At 46.4% G+C, this 19493-nt stretch overlaps 2 protein-coding genes and 1 long non-coding RNA gene across 10 annotated transcripts in view; 1 reads left to right on the forward strand and 2 right to left on the reverse strand.

Annotated features, from left to right (window-relative positions):
- Positions 1 to 27: 27 nt before the first annotated feature.
- Positions 28 to 9763, reverse strand: ndnfl (neuron-derived neurotrophic factor, like). 2 transcript variants are annotated; one of them, XM_040178194.2, is made up of 5 exons: positions 9046 to 9763; positions 7245 to 8063; positions 4580 to 4820; positions 3120 to 3244; positions 28 to 2161 (listed from the first exon to the last, which is right to left on the reverse strand). In XM_040178194.2, the coding sequence occupies exons 3-5, from the start codon at positions 4756 to 4758 to the stop codon at positions 726 to 728; spliced, it is 1740 nt and encodes a 579-aa protein (XP_040034128.2). In that variant the 5' UTR covers positions 4759 to 4820; positions 7245 to 8063; positions 9046 to 9763; the 3' UTR covers positions 28 to 725. The 2 variants fall into 2 exon arrangements, with proteins under 2 accessions (XP_040034128.2, XP_040034127.2); XM_040178193.2 differs by lacking the exon at positions 9046 to 9763 and having other exon boundaries at positions 7245 to 7811; positions 7945 to 8860.
- Positions 9764 to 12981: 3218 nt separating this feature from the next.
- LOC144409463 (uncharacterized) lies at positions 12982 to 16298 on the reverse strand. Of its 2 annotated transcripts, XR_013467909.1 has the most exons (5): positions 16163 to 16298; positions 15639 to 15739; positions 14798 to 14909; positions 13285 to 13388; positions 12982 to 13086 (listed from the first exon to the last, which is right to left on the reverse strand). It is a non-coding gene; the product is annotated as an uncharacterized LOC144409463 (long non-coding RNA). The 2 variants fall into 2 exon arrangements; XR_013467910.1 differs by lacking the exons at positions 12982 to 13086; positions 13285 to 13388 and adding an exon at positions 14065 to 14389.
- A 1274-nt stretch (positions 16299 to 17572) lies between these two features.
- ccser2a (coiled-coil serine-rich protein 2a) overlaps positions 17573 to 19493 on the forward strand; it is a 42076-nt gene continuing 40155 nt past the window's right edge. For 3 of the 6 annotated variants that reach the window (XM_078104412.1, XM_078104413.1, XM_040178782.2), the window contains exon 1: positions 17573 to 18441. The gene's annotated coding sequence lies outside the window, so the exon portion shown is untranslated. The remainder of the gene's footprint in view (positions 18442 to 19493) is intronic. The other 3 variants (XM_040178785.2, XM_040178786.2, XM_040178781.2) reach the window with 1 other exon arrangement.

A 19493-nucleotide genomic window follows, 5' to 3' on the forward strand; every position in this document is an offset into this window, starting at 1 on the left:
ACACATGCATCACTCAATCAAAAAACGTACAGATACCCTAGTATTTATTGGTGCGTCTGGAGCAGCACAAGAATACATCAAAGACAATGAGGCAAGTCACTAAGTATTTTTCACTGCTTCATGCAAATGCAGAACACAAAGATACACACTGACTTTGAACTAAGCATCTGTAGATTGCACCCATCTGTGTTTATAAGCCTGTACAATATGCAGTACTGGAGATATACACTGCAAAGTCCGACCCCCCCCCCCCCCCCCCCACCCCACCTCCCCGGGGCCCGGTTCTCAGATGTTATCCAATTATTGCCCCATCTGTTTCTGTCGCATATTTGGCACAGTCTGTGTTGTTGTTTTTGTATTTCATTTCAGTCATCACAAACCACATTTGTCCTTTGTACTCTAACAAAAAAATAAGCACTTGGACAACTGGCACATCACTATCCTGATCAACGAGGAAAAACGGAAAGAAAAACGCACAAGAGTTGTATTGTAAAGGTTTTGAACTTCAGCTGGTTTGCAAATCTCTCTCATATGCTTTCTATCCACTTGCACAGTGCAAGTGAAGTTTGAATAGAACCATCACTCCTCCTGGGGGGATATTTCCATGTTGTGTTAACAGTCTCTCCACAACAGTCGATCGGCTTCCTTCTCATGGTCCATGGTCCATGGCCGATGCATTTCCCCCTCAACTGGGTAAGTCAAAACGTCCTGCAGGGGGCGCCATCTCAGCATTCCCTTCTGGTCTTCACCATCTTACTGGCGTACATGATGGGGATCCCCCAGCGTCTCATTAGGTAGACATCAAACACATAGGCCGTCCCTGGGTCCAGGCCCCCGATCACAGCTGTAGTGACGGCCCGCCGAGGATTTAGCTCCTGGAAGTACTTGCAGAGAACCCTCTCGGTGTCAGACCGGGACTCCGGTCCCAGGCAGGGCGCCGTCAGGGCCGATGCTCCCCCCGCCTCAGCTTCACGCTCTCCCAGCGCTCTGCGGTACACGCAGTACAGACTTCTTTCTTCTGTGCCCATCCACGCCAGGGTGACGGTGTTGCAGCCCCGCAACCGGTTGAAGGACTTTATCTGCAATGTGGAGGGCAGCGATGGGACCTCCGTGCGGTGGTACGCGGAGGAGGCCTGGATTTTGACCGAGGCCGTCGGACCTCCCGGTAGAACTGGGTTTGCGGTACTTCCTTCTCTCTCCAAGCGGACGAGATAGGACGTGCTTCCCTGGAGCCAAATGTGCACTAAATCTCCCCCGACGGCCTGCGAGGTCAAAACCTGACCTTCACCGGACACCGTGACCGTGACCTTTTCGCCTCCACCGCAGCTCTGCAAGGTGAGGAGGCCACTCTGCTGCTGCCAGCCCCGCGGTCGGAAACTGAAGAACTGCTCCGAGCCGGAGCCTCCGTCGCCGAACGTCACCCACCTCAGCTCCCCCTCCCTCAGAGCGACGACAGCCGCCTGGGCCTCCTCGTGCGTTCGGGCAAACGTCCCCTCGTACGCCGCGCTGGTCCCATTGAGCCTGTCCATCACAAAGACGTCAAAGTAATACCGGGTGTCGGGCAGCAGCTCCGAGACGGTGCAGACGCTCTCTGTCCCCTGACACGCACACTGGATGCCAGGATATTCGTCCGCGGGCGAGGAAGGTGGACTCTGGGGTTTAGGATCAGAGTCCCACTGCTGCCACCACCACTCCTTCAGAATCGGCCAGGCGGCGACCCTCCTCCTGTCCTCCTTATGTTTTTCTCGCTTCTGTTCTTTCTTTTTCCCCGCGCTCACTTGGGCGGCACAGAGACTCGGGTGGTTCCGCTGAGAGTTGGCCAGGACACAGTAGCCGTAGCTTTTCTGCGTCTCGGGCAGGCCGGTTAGGGAGGCGCTGGGTGCCCAGCTGAGGCTGACGCTGGTCATGCCCACACCCACTGTGTGAACTCGGGGGTCAGCCGGGAGGAGGGGGAAGGCGCCCGAGGGCCCCCGGCCTTCGTGGAGGTACACTGTAGCTCTGGTGTTCTGCTGCTTGGCGCGCAGCCTCAGGATGTAGATGGTGGCCTGGGGATGGGAAGGACCCTTGTAGGTGTTGACTGCATTGCCCGTGAAGCCGTGCATTTTCTCCTCAGTCCCAGGACCTCGCCACCACACCTCAGGCGTGCTCTTTTTGGTGCTCCCTGAGAGGAGGAAAAAGATGAAGTGAAAACACATCTCTCCACATATAAGTTGTGAGATAATCGCCGCTTGGGTTGCATGTTTGACCTTCACCGGGCTTCTCGTGAAGAGGGGACTTTGAAAGCCAAATATAGCAGCAGTTTAGAATAAAGTAGGAGGAAGGACTGCGTTTCAGTGAGCAGCAAACGTAACGGGACAGACAAAGAGGGTAATACATTCTCTCTGCTCTGTTTCCTAGTGTGTGAACACAGTTAAACCTTTGTACAAGCACACACTGTATTTCACCTTTTGACATGAACCTGGGGGTTGAGCGGCACATTAAGTGCTGCCAATGAAATAAAACAAGAATAAAACAAACAGAGCACAGCGAACGCGGCTCAAATTAGGAAAATCACAACAGCTCCAAACGAATAAACAAATACATAAACACAATATCAAGGGCCACTTCACAAATGGATGCGAAGTTTTTCCATTCATACCTAAAGTCATTGTCATTTTCAAGCACGCGCTCTTCACTTCAATGACGCAAACAAGCCTGAAAAACGGTCAACAATTGCTTCTCATATGAGACCAAATGTTACAGAATCAAAGTGAATAATTCAGGTTGGGGGTCTGAACGATTCATTTGTCATTTTTTCAATTTCATAATGTTGTTTTACCAACTACAGGTGTTTTACATAACCTAGAAAAAGTGTTCATGGAATACTGTGAGGTATATTTTCTTTTCCAGAAATCTGCACCTATGCAGCTTAAATATTGGCTTACTTGCATTTATTTTGAGCAATTTGACTTTGGTTTAAAACTTTTCTATAATCATCTTGCTCTATACAACGTATTAATATCTTGAGTTTATTTGATTAATCCGGTTGGTTTGCAAAGCACAGGTCCAGACTGGGTGCTGATGTTCCCGGGTGAAGCGGGTGTCTGCAGGTGCCGGCTGTGTTCTTACTGTTCACTCACACTGCAGGCTCTTGAGGGGTTTGTCCTTCAGGGTGCGCGCCGCCAAGCTCCATTCGATGGGGAGGTCACATGGGCTGACAGTCACCGACATGGCCGGAGCCTTCTTCTTCAGCGTGAAGTAGAGCCTTCGGAGAAACACCAAAGACAGACGCAAAGAAGTGGTGCGATTTATCACAGGTAAAGCTGCAAAGATAACATCCCGTTTCGATTAGATGAGAAGACGCGCTTTCTTCCAGTGCACGCTGGGACATATTCTCTCCATTTTGATGGATGATTTGCAACGTGGCGGCTTCTCCACTCGTCTACGCGCTTATGTGGCGATCTGTCATTCAGCAGATCAAGAGAGGTCACCTGGGAATCAGATGATAAGGCCGCTTTGACGGTTGCAGATGGATATCTGCAGGTTTGCTTTAACTGTCTGGGATCGTGCTTTGCATGGAAACTACTGAATTCGTCAATGTGATCAGATGTTATTCCACGTGGGATTACAGATTTGCATTTTAGATGGCAGTTAAAGGACATTTACCTCTCATGCCGCGATGGTCTGCTCTTGTTTTTGATGTAATATATATATAACAATCTGTTGTTGATTCACGAGTGAAAGTTTAACTGTTCTCCTTTAGAAGGAAGCCCGAATAAGAGGTTATGTCATTTCTTCACAGCTAGTTAGCCATGAACATAAGCAAACGTCCGGCTATTTGCATGTAAACATAAGTTGTTCGCCCTTCCAAAAATCATTAACTATGATTCTGCGCAGATGGCGGCGGTTTCCAAACAGATGTCCGGCCCTGTCACTCTCAAGGGCGCTCTGCAGCTTATTCAATAGAGTTATTACTTTCCATATTATTGTTTTTTGCCGCGTGGTTCCGCACGACTGCACAGGTGGACAGACTGCAGCACACAGGGGGATTTCGCAGTGTTTGAATCCCAGTCTTAGAGAGCAGGCACTGGCACTGCTGCGTGGGGTTCAGGCCAAATGGGCTCCACTTCCTCTCCCGCTCGCGACAGCGGTGCTGGAATCAGCCACCGTCTCCAAAAAGGTCGGTGGATGGCTGAGGATTTGTCATTGAAGGGCAAAAATGATGAGGTGGCCTCAAGATGTATTCATTTAGTGTCGGCTGGAGACACAGCGAGCTGTGGATACTACATCGAGTGGTGTAATTAAATACTGTTTTGAGGTACTTTATGGTGTCTTACATGTTGACTCCACCATGTACAGTTTCAGACTGAAATGTGTTTTAATTCCTTACTTTGCAGATTCTGATTCATTATTCAAGATAAACGAGTTTAACAAAGTTTGACAAATAAACTATGATGTATTAGGATGTGTTTGTTCCAGAGAAGATATTCCCAAGCTACCCAGTGGTAACTTGGGAATATCCAACTAGACTAGACCCCCCCCCACTCTCCTTGGCTTCGTTGTGCATTGTACGTCTCCTCCTTCCCGTCTGTTAACCTACCTGCGGGTTCGTCCTTTGGGGAGAATAACAGAGGTGATCTTTCCTTCTGGGACCCACGTAGTGGGGCGGAGTGGCACCTCGTTCTCAGGCGCCAGGGCGGAGTGCGCCGGGGGCCACGGAGAGCCACAAAACAGAGCCAAAGCCGCACCGAGGCACCAGGACAGGGACGCGTGGGCCATCGCTGGTTCAAGCTGCGTGTCTTTGACTTTCCTCAGTCACCACGTCTCGGGTAGCTCCCCGGCTGCGGGAACACGTGGTGGAAAGGTCAAAGACATCAATCAGGGCCCATCTGCCCCCCCCCCCCCCCCCCCCCACACACACACACACACTAAAATGTCTACTACTCAGACACTAAAGATCTGAAGCGGCGGCTGATGATTCATTGATATGAAGAAACATTTTATCCTATTCAGACAGAATTATTCATGCAGAGGAATAGGAATTGCCATCTTAGATTACTCTTGGATGTGTCTGTGTGTGTGAAGCGAAGTTCAACAACTTTGTACACAAGCGGGTTTATAATCACTCTAAAGTCATTCCCTTTACATCAACGTTTCCTATTTTTGGTTTTCTAAATATCTCCCATGGCGGGGCTCAGCAGTCATTTCATCAGAAGAAAAGTGACGCCACGCTGATGTGGAGCGAGCTACGCAAACACCACCTGGAGGTGCTCGGATGCAGTCAGATCCAATCAGCATGAAGCGCCTAACAAGGGCTTGCATCCGACTCTCCTCTGCGTCTGCATCTATTCCGTCTTTTCATTCGATTCATTTCACACTCTTTAAGTGTTTCTCTTCCTCCTGCCCTCTTTTCCTGTGTACACATTTCCATACGGGTGTGCGATCGTGTGGGTGGCAGTGATTTAGTGATAGCAGATAGGATGATTACAGGTCTAACCGCCCCCCCCCCCCCCCCCCCCCAAGAAGAAAACACATTTGTTCAAAGTCACCGAGTCTTCCCAACACACTCCCCGCCTTGCTCTAACAAGGTGTGTTGTGTCAGTGCTGTGCCGTGTGGATCAGATGACAATCACAGAGGAAACCAGGGGAGGCGGCTACAGAAGGTACATCTGAGTCTTTCGGGGGGCCTCGGGACGCGTCCCAAACCGTTGCACGGCTACAAAGTCACACAGAGGCGCCTGCTCATTATCCTCGCAAAGGAAGAGCGGGGAGCGAGTGAACGACCCATGAAGCTTTAACGGAGAGACGTGCAGCGGGAGAAAGGCGGATGGAAAGGGGGGGGGGGGGGAGGAAGTGGAGGCTGAGGAAACGGAGAGCAAGGAGAGGAGGATGTTGGAACACTAATTGGAGGGAGTGAGACGGAGGGAGGAAAAGAGGAGAAAGTGCAACTGAAGATTGGAATGAGAGGAGGAGGGGCCCATTGCCGTGCAACGAGGTCGGAAATTCATTTGTTATGGTGTTTTAGCCAAACACGTGAAGTCTTATTGGTGTCAAACGTCTCTAGCGTGTCACATTTTACCAGACGGCTGCACCAGCTCTCACACCCACTCGTTCAGTCTCCATAAAGATGGAGAGAATAAAAAATAAAATAAAAAAAGAGCTCGGCTCTCGGGCTCGTTTCTTCAAAAACGCGCCCGCTGATGAAATATGCATACGGCTCCTCAGCAAATTATGGCAGATAGAATTTTCATAAGGCAAAAAAGGCTCACAGAGAGAGGGAGCTGAGTGAACTTAACCACCGCCCTCTATAAATAAATACACACTCCCCTTTAAACACAGGAGCTCATGGCTCTGATGGTCCCGCTCACTCACGTGCTTGTTTTTTCTTCCTCTTTTAGAAGAGTTTCTTCCTCCCATTATGTTTATCGCAGGCTGTCGACCTACTGCAGAACTACTCTTTGGGTTTTAATGAAAGATATTTCAAAGCTCTGTTTTTTTTTTCTCTGTCCTTCTGCTTTCCTCCCCATCCCCCCCATGCAGAAGTTGATGCAGGCTCAGTTCCAGAGGTACGGGTCGGGTGCTGTGTGCTATCTGTCTGCACATTGTATTCCCCACCTCTGCCTTCTGATATCTGTGAGCAGGGACAGATTAAATGGCATGGGGGGAGGAGGGGGAAACTACTACGAGCAAAAGACCGGCCTGTGGTTCATGATGGGAGTTGACGGGGTGGGGGGAGGGGGGGGGGGGGGCAAAATGCGGTGACAATGGAACTTGATAGGATTTTACGGCTGATTTTCTACCATCGCCATTAGAATAAGTTAACCCTTCTCTTGTCTGTCCAGCTCACTTTCGTTGTCCCTTTGTGCCTGCGCCTCTTTGCTACACAGCATCATGCTCTTTCTCAATACATACTTTATGACTGCTCTTTGCCTGTCATCATTGACCTTCTCCACAGTCACGCTTTTACTTTCAAATGGCAAGAGAGTTATTGGTAAACAAGAGAGCAAAGACAGACACATAATACACACACAACAGATGAGCACAACCTTAAAAAAACATGCCGTCAAGATGGAAAACATTCCTGCAACAAATGAAAAGTGCCGCATCTGTCTCAGCTTTTTCCTTTTTTAAACCTCCACATGCAAAGAACGGCTTCAAAGAACAAGTTGCTGACTTAAATATCCAGTCGAAACATGAGACACACAAGCCTACACACACACAAACACACATGCTCTGCAAAGACAACGACATGAAAGCCTCCCTACCTTCTCTCAGTGCACGCTCTCCCTCTCCTGCGCTGGAAGTGAGGGATGGGATCAAATGAGAGAGGGAGCGAGGATAGAGGAGGAGGAGGAGGAGGAGAAGGGGATGAGAGTCGGGGTTGCGAGGAGAGGAGGAGCGACAGCAGGTTGCTGTTGTGTGTTCCTCTGACTCCCTCTCCCACGGGGTGCTGCTCACTCCCTCCCACTCCCCTCAAGAGGTGTCTCTTCAGGGCTCAGGTGTCCCTCTGGGGCCGTCCCAACTCGGGGGGTGAGGTGCAAGGCTCCAGAACCCCTTCCCTCCCCTCCCCCAGTCTCCGTCTAGTCCTTCACACGTGGAACGCTTGTCCTGCTAAAACACTGTGAATGTCGTCCGGTCAGTGGATTCTGTGTCCCTCTCTTCTGCTTTTCCTTCCATCACTTTCTTTTCTTTTCACTTGTTCCCTCTTTTTACCGGAGCTCACTAGCTATTCAAATGGGTTCATGCGGGATTGTGTGTGTGTGTGTTTTTGTATCAGTATGTGCAATCTGAGAGTGAGGGGGCTGGTGGTGAGGTCGCTGAATGGGGGGGTGCTGATGAGAGAGAGAGAACGAAAGGGAGAAAGAGAGAGAGAGAGAGAGAGAGAGAGAGAGAGAGAGCAATAAAGAGGGTTGCCAGGAGCAGCATTGGGGAACAGAGAGGTGGTGTAAAAGTTGAATAGCGCACATTAACCGTTCTCTGGCCCATCTGATAAGTTCTGCAGGAGAGGGCCGCAGACAGCATGTTAGAGGTTACACTGTCCTTGGGCCCTTATCGAGTGTTTCAATCGGCTGCTCATAGACCGCCTGCCAATGGAAGGACAATCAGAGGCTGAATGGATTAATGCAAATATCCCTTGTGCGTCAATTAAAAAGGTGCACGAACAAAAAGGGAAATGAAAAGAGTCAAATTGAACTTAAGCAACACATTTTTAACTGTGCTACCTAAAGCATGTTTACCCTTAATATTGTGGCACAAACATCATCACACATTGTTGTCTGCTAAGGATTTGATCACTCATCTTTTATCATTTTGTGTAGTGGTTCTAGTATTCGTTGTCAATTGTGAGCAACATCTCTTTGGGATTTGTAGTGTGCGTGTACTTTTTAACACATTTAGGGCTCAGATGTTCGAGGTTTAAAAAAGTAAACTACATACAGTACATATAGCAAAATGCTATATTTACACATCTAAATGATCTAAACTAGAACACATAATCATCAACTATTATTCATGCACTTTGTAACCTATCAAGTCTGGATGTGCACGTCCGAATTGAAGGCTCGAGGTCCTTCGCCTGTAGGCCGAGCCCTAAATCTCAGAGGATTGGGAGCGTTCACATCAGATGCTCTTCAACCCCACCAGCCCTCATCATCTCCACATAATGGCGAGCCTCATGAACGCCTCTCTCTCTCTCTCTCTCTCTCTTTAATCAATATCATTAGGAAAATAGAAAGAGGCTCGCCACATTGTGCGCTAACTCCCCCCCCCTCTCCCGTCGTGGGACGGGGCCTTTTCTCACTCATTCACCAGGTACTTCAGTGCCGGGCTATTGAGGTCGCTCTGAATGGGACCCACTCCACCCTGAGGGAATATTGTCTGACCGGAGGTTAACATCGGATAACCCCCCCCCCACCCTGCTCCCTTCCTCTCTTTCTCAGTCCTAAACATTACTTCAAAGAAGAAGAAATAATGTGGCTCACGAGTGCTATTAATAACTGTATCACAACTGATATATATATATATATATATATATATATATATATATATATATCATTTTTTAAGGACCTTTTGCTGGACTCTCTTTCAAAGCCACCAGTCAGTATCCCCCTCCGTTAGCTGGCCCACTTTGCAGTCCTTAAGTAGTCCTGAAATTCGGCAATCTGGCAGAGAACGATATGGCGGCTGCCTTTTGAAGATTGGATGGTGATTAACCTTAAAGAGATTACTACGCAAGTGCAGCGGTTTTTTTCCCTGTGATTTGAGAAACACGTTGTCGTCAGACTTTGGACATCTGTCGGGCATCTGTGGGACCTGGACTCCACGCATGAGCTCGGGTGACTCTCACGCGTTTCCCTGCTTTCCATCGGGGCCGGCCTGCATATCTCTCTTGATCCGCACGGCTCCCCTCCGTTTAAATAATTGATCAAAATGGAGTCGCTGGACAAACTCCATTCGCGCGGAGAGAGCGACAGAAAGTGAGAGTTAAAATTTCATCTGGCGTAATTGCATGAAAAGAAACTGCAAAACTGTCCTTTTCATCTATTATGGATGTCTGCTTACCAGCCATGCATAATGCAAGCGCGGGCGTCCTTGTGACAACGGTGTATTAAATATCATGTTCGGTGGGGTCAGGGGCTTCCTAGCTGTGGGCTTTAGATGAAACAGACAGCTGACTCTAGGACTGAGTAATGGCCTACATGGACAGTGGTGTACAAGCACAGAGAGAAAGAGGGAACTGACAGTGGGAGGAAGTGATAATGAGAAATTGACAGAGTGAGATGAGAGAGGATGGGGGGGGGGGGGGGTGCTAGCTGACAACGGGTTAACAGGAATCCTTATTTTTAACAACATGTCACCAGCAGCCGCCCATCTGCTCCTCCTGCGCTGTCAATGTCCCTTGAGAGAGAGAGAGAGAGAGAGAGAGTGAATGATGCAAGGCAGCCATCACAGATCAGATCTGTGATCAGCACCAAGAGGAGGGAGGAGGAGGAGGAGGAGGGGAGAGAACAAGGTTAAAGAGGTGGGTGGCACACAGATACGTCTCTGCTCTAATGTCCAAATGAGGTGTGACACGGGAGGACGGTAAGTGAACTGTGTGTGTGTGGGGGGGAGACAGGAAGGCCTTGCATTGGATGGATCAATCTACCACTCTCTGTGTTTGGATGGGGGGGGGGTAGAAGGTCATGGTGGTCCAGAGGTAATGGGGCTGGGTTGTGGTGGTGGGGGGGGGGGGGGTTGTTAAGACACACAAAGAAAGGAGAAGGAGGTGGTGTGTAGGCTATCCAGGACCTCCAGGGGTGGCCCCCAAAAGGCCATTTTATTTATTTCTTTTGGGGGGGATAAAGGAGGTAGCTGGAGGAGGCAACGGGGGGCACGGACCGGTCACTCTTTAGCAGACAAAGCTCCAGCTTCAGTTCAGTACAGTTAATCTCTCCCGCGTACGTTCTTTCTCGACTTGTCTTCCCCCCGCGTGCCGAGACGAACCGCAGCCCTCCAGCGGTGCATTCCCCACTTCATCAACAGTGTCGGAGTGAAAAATCTCATTTTATGAAATGAAAACATCTTGTTTTTATATTCATGATGATGCACTTTCTTTCTGCACGACATGCAGAGCGAGCGCTCGTCCCCGGCCCTCGTTTGCGTCGCGTCTGCACTTGATCTACATCTGCTAAAATCCCTCCCCCACCCCCTCCACCCCTTCTCTTCATCTTCTTTTCCAATGTCTCCCTCTCCTTCAGGCGTGGTAAATGCGGAGGCTAATTAGTCCAGATAAACCAGGCACACCAAAGGAACCACCGCCAGCACATCCTCCTAATGATGGATCTCGCAGCACCAACACAAGTAAAACACATTCACACACGAAACCGAGGAAAACAGACAAGATGCAACAAGAGCTTGAGCAGCAGGTACTCTAGACGGTTCGTATGAACAGAAAGTCAGTCGATCCCGGGGTGCTTGTTTTTTGTTTTTACCCTCACAGAGGTCAAGTGTTTTATCTGCATCATGCTCAGCAAAGCTATTTACAGAGTTGACTAAAGGAAAGTTTTTGCAGCATCAAACCCTTTTTTTCTTGCAGCTCTTCTTCTTCTCAGTTCCTCCCGCTTTCTCAGCCCCCCCGCCCCCTCCCCCCACCTTCCTCTCACTCCTCCGTTCTCAGTCTTTCCCTCATTTCTGATCCATTTTTTATGCATTACACTCCAATGCCATTTACGATGCATTACCTCCTTCCATCTTTCTGAGACCTTTTATACTTCTCTCTCTCTCCTTCCTTCCTTCGGTCACTTTGTCTCCCCTCCTCCCCCCTTCCCCTCTCTCTTCTAGTGCATTATGACTCTTTCCACCACTTCTCCCCGTCATGATCCCTTTGTCTCCTCTCTGGTCACGTCATCCCGTACGAAGCGGATGTTTCCCCCCATCTAGTCTGTCATTCAGGGAACATCCCGCTGTCCGTCCGCGCTGCTGTCGTCGTCCCTCATAGTTGCAGGCCGTGTCATTTTTTTTTTACTCGTCATTGACGATCGTCTCTGCTCTTTTACAATAGACAATATACAAATGTCAGCTGATGTAATTAACGAGGTTGGCGGTCAGCACGTGCACGTACGAATGCGCAGACAAGCCAAACACTTTCAAATTTGATGTGGTCATAAATCACAACGTTATGAGCTGCAACACTGGCGTGAAACAGATGGGAGTGTGTAGAGAGGCCAGCCAGTGGCTATTAAATTGTGGAGATGTTGTCTCCAGCCAGTTCTTTACAGTTCAGCAGACATGCAGAAAGGAGTTAGTTCATTGCCTTTTTTTCACGTTAGAGGTATCTTCGTTTGATTGTAGGACACAGCTTGCAGGAGCTTAATCCCATTGCTGTCAATAAAACAAACAAAATAACAAATAATAACAATTTGGTAGAGATGATGGTAGAAAAAATGTTGTGAGGATGTGTCATCAACCTACAGGAAATAATTATTTTGAAGCCGAAGGTTCATGATTTTAACCTCAATTAAAGAGTAGAATTTGGACAGTATATCATGAAGTATCTCGTCTTGTTTAACATTCGGTGGGCTGCTTTTAATTTGTAAAACCAATACAGTGAAAAAGGGCAGCTTCATTTCTCACCATGAGAAATAAAGGTAACATTAGGAAGAAGTTATGACTGACATAAATTGATCCACCAGACAGGTTGTCCGCTCTCGCAGGGTCACCTTCCTGTTCTCATTATGGTTACATGACCTGCAAACACAGCACTGCATAACACATGGTGACCTCATGACATGGGATGCATTCAAGCTCTTATCAACCCATGCACATGTTACACAATTACACAACCAGAGATGCACATGGAGACGGTGTAAAGTGTATGAAAACAACGGTACCGGGGCTAGCTAGACAGCCATTGTCTTTCCGTTCACCCTGCAATGTTATCTCTGAAGGGTACTGCTTCAATTTGTGTTAATCCATGGGCAGCGGGAGACACAGTGGGTAATAAACATTATCATTGCTGGGAATGGCTTGACATTGACACAGCCAGTCCTACTCCCACAAAACCTGTCACTGCAGACTGGCAGGGAAAAAGGGGGTTGGGAGAGTGGAGGATGAAGAATGGGGAGAGATGGAAAGAACGAGTGGAAATGAAGAAAGGATCGACAGGAAAGGAGGCCGAGGATAAGTCTATTTGAAGATGAGAGTAGGAAGCACTGAAGGGGGAAACAAGCGCTCCAACGTGGAGGAGGAGTAAGATGATGGAGCGATGGTGCGGTCGTGAGACCGGAGGGGAGGAGGACACAGGAAGCGGGTGTTGGCATGGACGATGAATGGATGGATAGATAGATGGCGTGCAGAGAGAACAGCATGGTGGGAGGTGCAACTTGGTCACAGAGCGGGGGCGAAAAGCATCGTCGTGTGACACTTTTAACCCTCGGTGTTTCAGTAATTAGCAGTGAAGTAACATATTGCAAGAGACAGAAGGTTCACATTGTGAACCTTAGTGTGAGCAGCACTGCCCAAACATTATTGACTACTCAGTCCCCTTATGGTATAGGATCATCATTTCAACTACTCATCCAACAGGCCATGTAATCACTGCTTTTTTTCTTCCATGCGGTTGGTTTCCTGAAAACACATGCAACACAAGTGAGTTCATTAGTTGAATTATGTGAGTGTTATGCGCTTCTCACTTTTTAGGAAAAAAAACATGCCTACATTTAATGAATTCAAAGTTTAGCCAGCTGAGCTAATCATCTAAAAAAAAAAGAAGTCACTTGTTTGTTCAAAAGCTAATTTCCTTGGAGGCTTGCAGGTGGGACTGACTGAGAGATTGATGAAGCCCGGTGCTCCGGTGGCATCATTTTGTACCACAGCTTCCTCAGGTCCCTGTGGCTCAGCTTGTTCTTATCCAATAGGGTAAGGTAGGGCTGAAGAAATAAAACAAGAGAGATAAAAAGTGATAGTGGAAGCAAGTTGTGTAATCTATCATTGTTCGCAGTGCTTATTAGAATTTACAGGGAAAGACAATAAATAGGAATGCATTGCTGGGCAATGTCGGTCTGCAGCTGAGTGCGTTGCCATGAAATTGTACTTTTTGTGCAATGCTGCCATTAGGTCAAACTTGCATGACTTAATACCTGCAACATTTGTGACATTCTTATTACCGTTGTGGCCTACAGGTAATGAGCAAAAGTTAGCATGCCGACAACCTAAACAAGGGAACATTCCTGCTAAACATCAGCATATTAGCGTTGTCATTTCATGCATGTTTGAACGCATTTAAATAGAAAGTTCAGTTCGTGGAAGAGTAAATGAAAAGAATCTTGAATGAAGCCAGAATATAAACCATGGTGGCGATGTATAAAGTGCCACGAAACTAGTTATGTTTAAAATAGGAGGTATTTTCCTTAAATTTATGAACAACTTTTCTTTTAATTGATTGGAGGGTATGGACGTCAAGGTGGCTGGCGAAAGGATGTTAAGTCACCTCTGTGAATTATTTAGTGAATATTGACCAAATCCTTCTCATAAATAGTGTTCTTGAGCCCCTGTCTGATTCTGTGGACGACCACACCACGAGTAACACAAGAACTTGACACTTACTGTAGGTTGTTACCATTGATCTCTTTGCTGGACAATGCATGAAGCGCAGTTCCGATGACAGTGTATAAAGGAAGTACTTCATTTTCCATGTCTGGTTACAATGGGAGTGAAAGTGATCTCATATTCTTCTTCCAGCTACAGTGTATTCAGTATTACATTTCATTGATGTGGACCACACTGAGTAATTAAAGGGGTAAGGAGGAAAAACACGACTTGTTCCTGTGCTAGTTGTGTCTTGTGGGCGTGGCTAAGGCAGATCTGGGGCGGAGTATCAGGTGTGTTGGACTCCCCCATACGACTCAGGAACAGAAACCAGTCCAGGAGGCTACATGGGAAATGGTTAAAATCGACTTCAGTGCATTTAGCCTTTGGGGCCGACCAAGATAAATAACAAAGATACTTGGGCAGGCTGCAGTACACAGTGGACACTGTGTGTAATATCTAATACTATGCGTGTGTGTTTACGCAGACAGGGTTGTGTGTGAGCCAGTCTGCTACGACGTCCCTTTCTGCAGGCGTCTTTATGTAGAGAACACTAATTTCTGCAGGTATGTCCCAAAGCACTGCACACTGGGCCCCTCCGCCTGCTCACATGAGCCAGCGCTTATCTACAAAACCTCTCAGGAGGCGCAGAGCTGGATTCATTAAACCGAATAAGCAAGTCTTATACAGAAGAAAACAATACATCTGAATACATTTTCCAGTCGAATACAGAAAGTGTTGATGTGTTCACCTTGGACAGGACTGAGGACAAACGCACTTGGGGACGAGTACTCCATTTTCCAGAACTCCCTGGCACCAAGATCCCACTGGACTGTGGCATTTCAGCAGCTCACAAAGCTTTTCTGAAATTATATGAAATATTGGCACCAGCCCATGATCCTATTTTTGGGACTTTGGAAGAAGAACAAATACAGACCTTACTGTGTCTATATAGATATATGCTGGCAGAAAATGGCATTCATCCACTGTACGCTACATCAAAGTCCCACCTGGGTCCTCTCTGCCAATATATGGTCTCAGGCTCACACACACACACACACGCACACACAGGTTTCCTATCATGTTCTAGGCAGAGCTGAAATAATCAACTTGCAGTGTGAAAGTGAAACTTGTGTAGCAGTTTGGATCATCAGCCAAAATAATGTGTCCCCACATGACAATAATAATGTTTTCATGTGTGTGATGCATCGCAGGAGAAGATGCTTATTATCTAATCTAAGTAATCCAAAAAACATTGAGGTCTCGCATTCAGTTTACTGAAAATGAAGAAAGAAAATACATTAAATGAAACCGAAATGAAAATGGTCAATACATACACTTTCCTTCACACGTCACCAAATCCAAAAATACTGGAGCCACATTTTAAAAAGAGAGGTATTTAAACACCTCTCACATTCCTCATGACTTGAAGAACAAACAGGTGAGGAAAGATCATTTCTTACTAAATATACCCATGTGATCTACTCATGAAACCATCTTAGATCATATCGAGCTTTGTGGCCACTAGTTTAATGCTTGTAATGCAAAATTAAGCAAAATTAGACAGAAGCCCCAAACATAGTTTGACTCACCTGTACAAGAGTGAAGACTCAGGAAAAGAAAGGAGGCAAAGGTCAAACTCAAGTTCATGGTTGAAACATCCAGTAAACTCCAAAAGGAAATTGACAAATCCCTGCAGGATTAAAACATCATCTTAATTCCCACTAATCAAGCAGACACTGCGGTTGCTTTCTCTGTAGAACTCATGCCAGACTGAGAAGGAAAGATATAACATGCTGGTATCTATTACAGCAGCATCCTAAATCTACCTTTACTAGATTGTTTCTCGGTATCATTTACATTTGAGTTAATAATGCTCCATAATTCTCCTTTATCAGATGCATTTCTTTCATCTTTTTTTTTGTGGTGTCATTTACAGACTATTAGGCCATTTCCTGTCGTTCGGATAATGTAGCAGGAAACAATGTAGCTCATTGTGTCTCAAGAAAACAGAGGGTAAAATTACACTGAGAGGACATTAGGTTGAGGACGTTATTAAAGTCTAACAAGTTATTCTATATCCCCTCGGCTGTTTGAAAAAAAAAAAACATGTTACCTGGATCTCCGTCACTCCTTTCTTCTCTTGTTATTCCATTGTTAGCGTTCTTCTACATTTTTTCCTTGTTGCTGTATATTTTGTTCTCTGCCTCACCGGCTCCTGTGAGGTTGTGGAGCCCCCCTCAGGGGTAGAAGTTCCTTTTTCTTTTCATTTGATCCATCTATTTTTACATTTTTTCCATATCTAACCCATCCCCTCTGCTTTTCCTCGACTGTCTGTCTTCCCTCGGATTGGCTCCTTGTTTATTGCAGAGGAGGGAGTGCACAGGTATCTGAAGTCAGTGTTACTTGAAGATTTTGTGCAGTTGGATGTTGCTCAGCTACGGGAAAAGTACATAAAGTGGTGCTTGTCGAGACAGGGGGCGAGGTTTTCTGGGAATATGGGGTGTTTGGCACTGATCTATAGAAAGATTTACAAGCCAGAGAGACCATATGGTCACACACACTTCTTTTTTTTTTGCTCTGTGTTCCTGAGATTTCAGCCCTATTTTATAACCCAGACATTTTATATCCCAGACATAAAAACACACATACAAATTCAAAGGAAATAAGAAAGGACACTTCTGAAAATATAAACGTTCAAAGGCAATAACATAGAAAAGGCTGCCACCTAGTGGTTATGTTGATCAACGACATTTACATGGTGTGACTGGCCCAACTTCGGTGAGCCTCCAGGTAAAATCCCAGCAGGAATTTTAAATGAACCAAGTCAGTTTTCCTCTCAAGGTATGAAAGGAACACTAAACATTACATTTGGGAGGAATTGTAAAAAGTTTGTTGGGTCAAAAAATGTTATGCAAAAAGTCAAAAAATATTTTGTCAAAAAATGTTTGTTGAAAAGATAAGGTGCAGTCTAAATATATTAGGTTCAAAAAGGTCAAAAAACGTTTTGAAAATATCAAAACGTCAAAAAAAGTCAAAAAATATTTGGTTGAAAACGTTTTTAAAAAGAGTCAAAACATCTTAAACAGGTTAAAAAATGTCATGGAAAAAGTAAAAATAATAGTAGGTTAAAAATGTTTTTAAAAAAGAAGTCCAAATGTCATAGGTAAAAAATGTCATGGCAAAAAAGTGAAAAAAACCTAGGTCTATAACTGTTTTGTAAAAAAAGGTTAAAATATTGAGTGGAAAAATGTTTTGAAAGAAATTCAAATATATTGGGTTGCAAAATGTAATGGCAGAAGAAGTAAAAAAAATATTACGTCTAACAAAAAGTCCAAGAGTCCTTTTTTCAAAACATTTTTTTGACTTATATTATTGAATCAAAACATTTTTCGACCTAATCTTGTTCTACCTCAATTTACCATGACATTTTTCGACCTTTTATGTTTCGAGTTTTTCTACACTGTAGACTTGATCTGTCTTTCATATAATAACGCCACTTCTTTCATCGTCTGTGCTCTGTCGTCATGACTGCGGACAGCTGTGGTGCGGTGTCGGTGCACGCGCTCCGTCTTTATATTGTGACGTCACAACGACGGCTCCCGACGAGGCTGTGAGTTTACAAGCTAGTTTGCATACGGGGGGATTTGACTTTTCGAGGACGCGTTGACTCAATTATTAACCCAACCGCAATAAACGCGACGCTGGACAACAACGCGACGCTGATGTAGGCGAAAAAAATACGTTGAGTTGTGCCTTCAGTGTCAACCTTTGAGACCCGCGCGGCATCCACACACGCTCCGCCCAGCGGGGAGCGAGAGGACGGTGTCAGAGCAGCGAAGCGCTGCTTCGGACAGTCGGTCTGCCTTTGTGGTTACTTCACCAACAAGACCGCGGGCTGTTGCGTTTCAGGACTTCACATCAGTTCCATGTTAGTTCACGCCGTCCCGTCGCTTTACGGACAGTCTTTTTTTCCTGTCGGGACTATATCATCAGTTGTTCGTTGATGACGTCAGGGCACTTTAGAACCAACGGCTCAGTGACACTAGCTCCGGGCTATTTGTTTTTTGTTGTTTTGTTTACCTTCAATTAGAAAGTTACTTCATGGGAATGCAAGGAACTCCCCACGTGCCGTGTTCAATTTTGTTTAACCCGTCTTAAGTGTACACAAATCAACAGAAAACCGACGTGATTTTAGTCCATGAAGCCAAAGGCTTAAGCCTTCCATTGAAGTTGTGCGATGACTGCCCCGGGCTAGCTAGCACCGCATCCGGGAACCCGGCGGCTTAAAGTGAACCGACCACTCGGCTTTGGTCTCCCACGTCACGACGGATCATCGGAACCAACAAGTGGACCGCTCGCCGACCCGCCGTCCGCAAACATGCTGTGATTCGGGTAAGTGCAATCAGCTGACTTATGCTGGGACATGTATGGAGAAAACGATCAAACTGATCCTCTGGTCAATGTTTACTACCTTTTATATATTTTGTAGTAATAAACCCTCATTCCCATGATTGTGTTGAGGATGTAAAACGTTAGCTCTGTATTTCTATGTTACAACAGGAAAGTGCTTTTGTACAGTAATTCTCAGTGAACAGAAGCCATGTTTGCAAACGTCACAACCCCCCCCCACACACACACACACACATACACACACAGTCATAACATGACCTGAGAGTTACTGTACGATGATTGACCAGGCCTTATATTCATATCTGTATATATGGTATAACAATTGTGTACACTGACACCGTAAACGTAACGCATTGCAGTACTTCTTCTTCCTCTGGCTCTATGGTTCTAATCTTTTGTAAACGCACCGGTGGAAGATGTGCGCTCCTCGTGCACACGTCAGTATTCTAGGGTTTCAAGCTTTCGTGCTCCACCCAGACAGGAGTGCAAATTTAACCGGGGTTTTCATATTCGTATATACCACAACTGAAGTTGCTGTCAGTCAAGTCCTATAACTAACGTCCGTGTGTGTGTGTGTCTGCCATTTCAGGCTGAGATCTATTACAGCCCAGACGGTGCAAAGCGCCATGACTTCACCGTGGTGGCATAAATTGGGATACGGCATGACTGATTGCCCGTAGAGTGAGTGAGAGGGACAGTGTGAGTGAGACCCCCGGGTTTACTGGGTGTTTGGCTGGTGTTGTGTTCAACACACACACCCACACGCAAGCAAAATCCATGTGTGTGTTCCTCAGGCACCTGTTGGCATAGAGGTCCTTAAGCGCCACCTTGGCTGAGGGGGTGTTTACAATCTAATTCCCCCACCCCAACAGCTGAATGTCTACCCTGTTTGTCAGTTAAAGACCTCCCAAATTGCCGTTCAATGTGTGAGGGTTTTCCCAGACTGTGTGACTGTGTTTAGTGCGAAGATACACATTATACCCATTACCCCTTTACATGGTAGCCATTCCAAGACACTGTAATGTGACCTTGAA

The sequence above is a fragment of the Gasterosteus aculeatus genome, chromosome 6, assembly GCF_964276395.1.
Source record: "Gasterosteus aculeatus chromosome 6, fGasAcu3.hap1.1, whole genome shotgun sequence".
NCBI lineage: Eukaryota > Metazoa > Chordata > Actinopteri > Perciformes > Gasterosteidae > Gasterosteus > Gasterosteus aculeatus.

Coding starts and splice junctions, on each gene's coding strand:
- ndnfl (XM_040178194.2), bottom strand. CDS start 4,758: ATGGCCCACGCGTCCCTGTCCTGGTGCCTCGGTGCGGCTTTGGCTCTG. Junction 3,245..4,579: donor CCCAAAGGACGAACCCGCAG/GTAGGTTAACAG, acceptor GTTTCTCCGAAG/GCTCTACTTCACGCTGAAGA. Junction 2,162..3,119: donor ACCCCTCAAGAGCCTGCAGT/GTGAGTGAACAG, acceptor TCCTCCTCTCAG/GGAGCACCAAAAAGAGCACG.